The sequence below is a fragment of the Otolemur garnettii genome, unplaced genomic scaffold (genome assembly GCF_000181295.1).
Source record: "Otolemur garnettii isolate 467f Iridium unplaced genomic scaffold, OtoGar3 scaffold00089, whole genome shotgun sequence".
NCBI classification, from domain to species: Eukaryota; Metazoa; Chordata; class Mammalia; order Primates; family Galagidae; genus Otolemur; species Otolemur garnettii.
The window spans coordinates 800562-807756 of record NW_003852484.1 but is presented as its reverse complement, the minus strand read 5'-3'; the positions used below and the strand labels follow the sequence as shown (position 1 = coordinate 807756).

The 7195-nt window shown below is 46.4% G+C and overlaps 1 protein-coding gene across 1 annotated transcript in view; it reads right to left on the bottom strand.

Annotated features, from left to right (window-relative positions):
- Nucleotides 1–5959: 5959 nt before the first annotated feature.
- HEG1 (heart development protein with EGF like domains 1) overlaps nt 5960–7195 on the bottom strand; it is a 50547-nt gene continuing 49311 nt past the window's right edge. The window contains exon 16 of the mRNA XM_023516313.1: nt 5960–7077. Coding sequence (XP_023372081.1) covers nt 6928–7077 — 150 coding nt within the window. The 3' untranslated portion in view covers nt 5960–6927. The remainder of the gene's footprint in view (nt 7078–7195) is intronic.

The following is a 7195-nucleotide window of genomic DNA, read 5'->3' as shown; positions in this document are numbered from 1 at the left end:
TGTTTTTACTTGAGTTCTCCCTTTTAATCACCACAACAACTCTATGAGGCAAAAATTATCATCTTCCCTTCATAGATCAGGACACTGAGGCTCAGAGACCTGGGCACAGCATCGCGATCTGGGAAAGACGATCACAAAACCGTCGGAAGCCATGTTGGACAGCACATACTGGCTGATGACAGCTGCCAGTTTTTGTGAGGTCAATAAAAAGCAACATAAATATCTTTCTTCCTGGCATCTCTGTTTTATCTCTCTGGCCCAAAGTTCCCGCCTGCCGTGCCAGGTGGCTGCCACAATCCATTCTGGGAACTGAGAGCTCTCACAGCTGTTCAGTATCTGGTCCGGGAGGACTCTGACCTGTATGATCTCTGCCGTGTGCCTCTTGCCTTGTGTTAGATAATGGCTAGTTGTACATTACTGAAGTTCTGTAGGTGTAAGAGTCTAAAAATACTTTTCTGATACTGCTGGCAAATCCAATCCTTAGGTGGGGGGTTGGCATCGCCTGGTCAGAGTACAAGTAGGACAAACACGCAGGCCAGCTTATCATGTGCAGCAGAAATGCCTCCCAGGTGAGGATTAAAATACGGAGCAGGGTGCAGCTCTATTCACAGAAGACAGAGTACGGAAACAAGCTAAGCGCCCAGGGACAGATGAACGGATAAACTGGTATATATCCACAAGAGAATATCAATTCAGCTTTAAAAAGGACGTGTGCCCTTTGCAACAACAAGGTCAACCAGGAACCTGGAGAACAGTATGAAATAAGCCAGGCTCAGGAAGACGAACACTGTGCCATCTCACTTCTACAGGGAACCTAAAAGTTGGATACACAGAAACAGAGTAGAACCACAGGAGGAGAAGGGAATGGGAGACTAGGTCAAACGGGACACGCTTGTGGCTTTGCGGGATGAGTAAGTCTAGAGAGCCAATGGACAGCACGAGCATTGCAGTTAATAATGTGTATTACGCACGAGGATTTGCTAAGGGTAGATCTGAAGTGCTCACACACAGAGACACAACACGGCATGAGATGATGAATATATTAATTTGTTGACTACAGGAACCATTTCACTGTGTATATCAAAACATCATGTTGTATACCTTAAATACAGAGGGTGCCAAAACATGTATACCCATTTTAAGAAAGGAAAAACCTACAGTAAATTTGTAATACTCAAGTCACGTTTGGAGTCTGGAATTATAAGAGGTGCTCAGTGTGACTTACACTCATCTTTTAATTATCAGTGTATATGATTACAATTTTTTGTAAATTGTAGCTTTTTTCCCCTTTCTTAAAATGGGTATACATTTTTTGGGCACCTTCTGTAAATTTAAAAAGTAAAAGTATGAATGAAACAAACCAAGTGCCAGGGGAGAGAGAGTCCAGAAAGGATGTGATGTTTATAGCGTGTGGCTGGAGTCTTCAGTAATGGGCCCTTGTTAAGCCCACAGTTGGAGACTGGTAGCCGGTATCCTGGAAGGCTGAGTGTGAGGTGCCGGGTCAGAGAGGAGAGTGCTACTGGTCATCTCTATCTGGAAGCGTCTGATGGGTGTGGCCCTGATCTAATCTGCCAAATGGTCACTTTCATGCTCCTAACTGCCATTACTGGCCTCCCCTAGTGCCAAGGTTTCTGCCATCAATCATATAAAAAGGGCCCATCATCCCTGCCACACAAGGCATCTACAGAAGCAATTAGTGAATGAATGAATGAATGAATGCATCTCTGGTCAGGCAGCCACATTCCTGGGCCACCATTAGTCAAAGGCCCACTGTCTTCATGTCATAGATCTTCCCCACCAGAGCTCAGATGGGCTTCCCTTCCTGGCTCCTCCAAGACATGAAGGGCAGGCACGGAGCAGCAGTGGGAGGCATTTGGGGGGGAGCCGTCAGCGTCTGATTTGGTTACTTAGGCTCGCCTTTCCTGTAAACAAAAACAGGTGTCATATCTGTGCCCAGATGTTCATCATTTAGATCTCTCTGTCCATCTATCCATGTACCTTTCCATCATCCTAAGTTTATTTCCCCACTGCTAGGCACCGAGGATGCAGGAATGACTTAGGGTCCACGTTTGCTGTGTGGACGTTCACTGTACATTCCAGTGTTTAAGTAACGCCCTGACAAAGAGTAACTCGCTGCACTCTGTCCGCTTCTGCCCGTTATTAAGAGAAGACACAATGAAAATGATAATCAATTTTATTGCATCATTTTACTGACTAGAACGCCAGACTTATAGTGGATATAAGTATAAAAATAACCAAATTCTTACAAATAATACTTTGCTGCTACAGTACTGAATAATTAGTGGAGGTTGCAATTATAATACAACTTTAAATAACATTCTCATAATGGGTTTAACACAATCAACCAGGGGCTAAGGTCTAAAGGTTTACAAAGAGAAATCCAGGACGATGTGAAAACTCAAAAAGTTCATATTCCAGCTCTATGCTTCATTTAACGGTATGTCCAGCAACACAAACATTGACAAAACTCACAGCAACTCATGGTGAAATCATCATTTTCTTTTTAGAACAGGCCAAGGTAATACAGAAAGGTAAGTGAGTTGGTTAGGTTTCCCAGGTAGACCTGGCTCCACTCACCCTTCCCCCAGTCTATCCTCCCCACCCAGGAACTATACTAAAGGGCGTTAGACACAGCCCTCCCTAGATAAAACCAGAATCAAATATGCAAATTCTTTGAAATGTCCTCTTTAAAAATGCCCAGGGGACAAAGCCAGTCTAGGACCTATCTCCTTTTAGACCTGAATGACCCCCTTTGGTTTTCATAGGCTTTCTGTGAGCAGTTTACACCAGATACGATGGGGTGTAACGCTACTGAAGATACTCGAGTACAACAAATTAATTGGTATTTAATACTTTCAAGTTCCTACTATTGTGGTCAGTTGTCTTCCTTGAGAACTTGGGAAAAGAAGAAGGAAAAATGGACACATACCCAAAAGCAAACTCTATAAAACCATCTCTGTTTCCAAAAACACACATGAGAACCTCAGAATGACAACTTGTCAAGGAGGAAATGAAATATCCCTGCGAAAGCTTTCAGATAGGGAAAAATACTAATACTAAAGGTGAGTGTAAATAAAATACAAAAGACTCGAATAATGAATCTGGCATACTTCCTCTTTCCAAAGAAGTGCTCTAACCTCCAAGTCAGTGTATTTTAGAACTAGGGATCAAAACTCCAGTTTTGGGTGTTTTTAGGTTAAATTTAACCAAGGACAACCGGACTCTACAGCTTTACCTCTTCAGGCACAATCAGACAGAGTCACAGGGCACCTGGGCACTTCACTAGTGGTCAAGATGGCTTAATGCAGGAACCAAAAAGCCACATGCAAGGGATGGCCCTGAGGTGCTGCTCCGGGAACGTTCACTTCAAAGACATATTCTCATGGAGCCATCCAGCCTCATATTCCAAAGATGCTGCCCTCTCCTTTGGGCCAACTTTGAGAGTCACCTCTTCAAGAACTCAACTATCACATCTTAGTTTTTGACCACAATTGCTACCAGCCAGCTCCACTGCACCATCCATCAGAAATGTTGCCTCTAAATGACTTAGGTCCTTCTGGAAATAAACTTCCCCTCAAAGGAGGCGAGTTTATCAGCAGTTAGGACATTCAACTGAATATGTCCCTGCCTCTGATAATGATTCACAAAAATACTCTTCCAATGCGCAGGAGTGATAACCAACCAGGCCCTGAGATGGAGGTGGGAGTCTGGCTGCCATTTGCTCCTTCCTGCAGCCAACGCCACGTACCAATGTGCCTCCTGTCCGAGAAATACACGTAGCAACCAATCTGACAGGACATTTCCCCAAAGGGCATTCAACGCTTTTTACTTCATGTCGCTGGTTTGGTTACTGTTTAGTAATATTAAGGTTCTTTTTTTAAAAAAATACAACCTATTTTTTAAGCCCGTTTTCTCTTGCCCTCTTTGCCATTTAAAGTGTAGTGGTGGGGAGGTGTCTGCCTGGGTGGTGAGGCAGGGTTTGAATCCTGCCTCCATAAGGCAAGTGATTTATCCTCTCTGGAAGTCTCTATGGCTGAGAAATGGGCGCTGTGAGGAACCCTACACAGAGCCTGGCATGGCAGGAACATGAGAAGATCATGTCAGTCTGTCCTAACAAAACGGACTCCAGTGTCCTGAGCTGGATCCCAGCAGTAACGAGACCTTCTGGAGCTCAAAGCCACCGGCAGTGGGCACCTGACCCGCCTTGCTCTTAGAGTGTGTCATGGGCCACACAGGTCCTGCTGGGCCTAGCCTTTCCCTATGGAACTTTCAGCCTCTTGTGGGCAGTTAAGCGTCACTTTTCCCTTCCCCCCACTTTCCCTCAGCCATAGGGTCCCAACACTGGACTGTGGCATTTCTGTGCACGTGAATCAATCACACACAGCAGGTGTGCAGGCGGACAGTGGGCACTGTGTGTGAGTGAAGAGACTCCCCCTCTCAGGTGTGTGTCCTGTCCTGTTCTGCAGTCCATGGGTGTTCCCCTCAGCCCAGGGAGGACCCTTCTAGAACTATGAACCCCAAGCAGGAGTGAAGCAGCTTCTCCCCTCCTTGCCCACGGTGGGCAGTAAGCACTGGGTCACAGTCATGCCTTTTTAAGCTTTCTTAGGGCTTTCCTCACCCCTATAAACCTCCTGGAAATTGTGGCAACTGTGTGAGCTCAACGCTGCAGGTGCCTCTTTTCATCTTAGTTAAAACAACAATATAAAACAGGACACTCCTAACCCACTCCACATGGACGAGACTCGTGAGAGGGGGAGCATTCTTGGAACTCACAGGACACTGTTCTTTAAACCTTGGGATTCTTTCCAAGAATGCTTTGGAGACAGAACACTTCATTTTATGGAGCCCTGAGAGAGGAATTGGTTTGTCAGCTGTGATACCTGCTAAAGGCAGCGGAAGTGTGTGCCTGGAAGAGCCTCTCTGCTTGGCTCTCCCTACAGCTGCAGGTCAGTAATGAGCAGGGGTGAGCCACGATGCCAGGCCTCCTGGCAGGAGGGATCCTGTCTGTTGGCTCTGGTGAGCTGATGTAGGAGCTCAGAGCTCTCCAGTGAGAGGCAAGACAGTGAGGCCCTCAAAGAGACAGAGGCAAGAGCTAAGATTTCAAAAAAGTGAGGCTTTGAAAGTATAAGTTGGCATCTACTCACAAAACAGAATTCTTTCTGCATTTATCTCATGAGATGAATGTAATTTAACAGCTAAAATGCAGCACACCTGATCAGTGCTCCTGCTACAGCAGGCTGGCAGCGAGTCGTGGAGACCATGGGACACAGAAGTTCATACTTAAAACTGTTAGGACAAGAATTTTGTGAGAATGAGGACTTACATATGTTTTGAAGAGATCAGAGGACCTTGAAGAAACAACAACCGTGCCCAGGGTAGTCCCCAGTGGCTGCACCATTTCCAGAAATGTTTGTGCCACGGCTCCCAACTTCAGGGCAGGGATGATCCTCCTACCTCTGAGTTACCTTCACTGCATCCGAAACTACACTGCTCCACGAGCAGGTGAATAAACACAGTTCCACAGGACCCGGGTCACAGGCATAATAAATAAGACACGTGGAATTCCCTTTCCTAAGGCAAACTGCCAGATCTCTGACTGGCCAGAAGTCCTCAGTTCTCTGATGTGTACTTGACTTCTAACTATGCTTCTGGAGGGCGCTACACAGCAGCATAAAGAGGGGCAAGTGACTGTGTGAGAAAAAAATAAGTTACTTCTTTAACAAATAAATAGATTTGAGTGGCTGAAAGTCTACACAGGGTCTGTGGATGAGATTATGGATACAAGATGCTGCACCAGCAGGGAAACGAACTCACCTGTGGCTCTGTCTCAGCTCCCTCTTCTTCCTTAGGAATCACAGGCTTCCCAAAGCACCAGCGATGCAAGAAATGTAACTTGCCTCTCAGCCCATTCCTCTGACCACATCCAGCCACAGGGAGCACATCGAGCTCAGACCCAATCTGCCTTTACGTTTCGACTCCATACCCAGCAGCCTCTGGCCTCAGCGATGGTGGTCAGCACGCCAGGCCCCCACACTGCCGTCACAGATATAAAGTGCACCATGTCTGCAGGGCCAGCCCCTCACCTGCCAGCCAGCCCTTAATACAGGGCAGCTGGATGCATCTAACGATGATAGAACCAAATGTAAATTAGGCCCTGGTCCAGACTTATTTGATAAAGTGAGACTTAACTGCAAAGAGAAAAAAAAAATGTCTTAAATAAATGTGTCACCTTGACTAAAAAAACAAATTGGAGTTGGGTGCTGTGCCTTGTAAATTTCAATTCCTCATTTTGGGGGTGGCTTGGAAACTGTAGCATAAGATAACCTAGAGACAAATTACAATACTGTGCTTTCAATGGCAGCGTCTCAAACCTCAGGGGTATGTTTGTTATGACTATTGTTTAACACACAGGCACTGGGCAGGGAAACAGCTAATAAGCCAGTATTTGCTGCAAATAAGTCACCAAATCGAGGCCTATGGAAATGTCTCTGGAAGGAAGCCTTCCTTCTAGAACAGCTGAGAGACAAATCCTGAAGGAAACCTCCTGCCCGATGTACTAAAGTGCGCACTAAGGAAAGCCGGGTCCTTGCAGTGATTCCTAGTGGTCTGCCCTGGCTCACAGTCGTCCCGGAGCCAGTGCCATGGTCCAGTCACTAAAACAGACTCTCTTGGTACTGGCCCCCGCTCACATTCACAGTAACAACAAAGGTGCCGAGTGAGCAGCCTGCAGCTCCACATCCCTCTGACCCCTCCACTGTGGCCCAGCCCCTCACACCTGCCCCTTCTTCTGCTTGCTGCTCAAGTGTGATTCCGACCAGTCCTGGGAGCAGCCTCTTGGTGCAGTCCTCGAGCCACTGAGGTCCCTGGTAACTGGCTCAGGGCAGTGGGCCCCTCTTTCTCTTGGACTTAAAAGTAGTCTCTTCTTCTGCTCTCGTCACTGATGAAAGATGGGTTATACTGTCCGGGAAAAATGCAAGAATGCCGTGATCCTGGTAATCCAGTGTAGGTGGGGTAGAGTCCGTTTCGTTCAAGTTCAGGATTCCTTACACTTGTAGGCTGGATGCCAAAGAGAAAAGAAGAAAAGTCTTTTCACTCTTCTTGGGTTTAAATTTAAGTGTCAAAATCTTGATTTCAGATCAACAGGGGACTGACTTTTGCAAGGTCCCACAGCTAC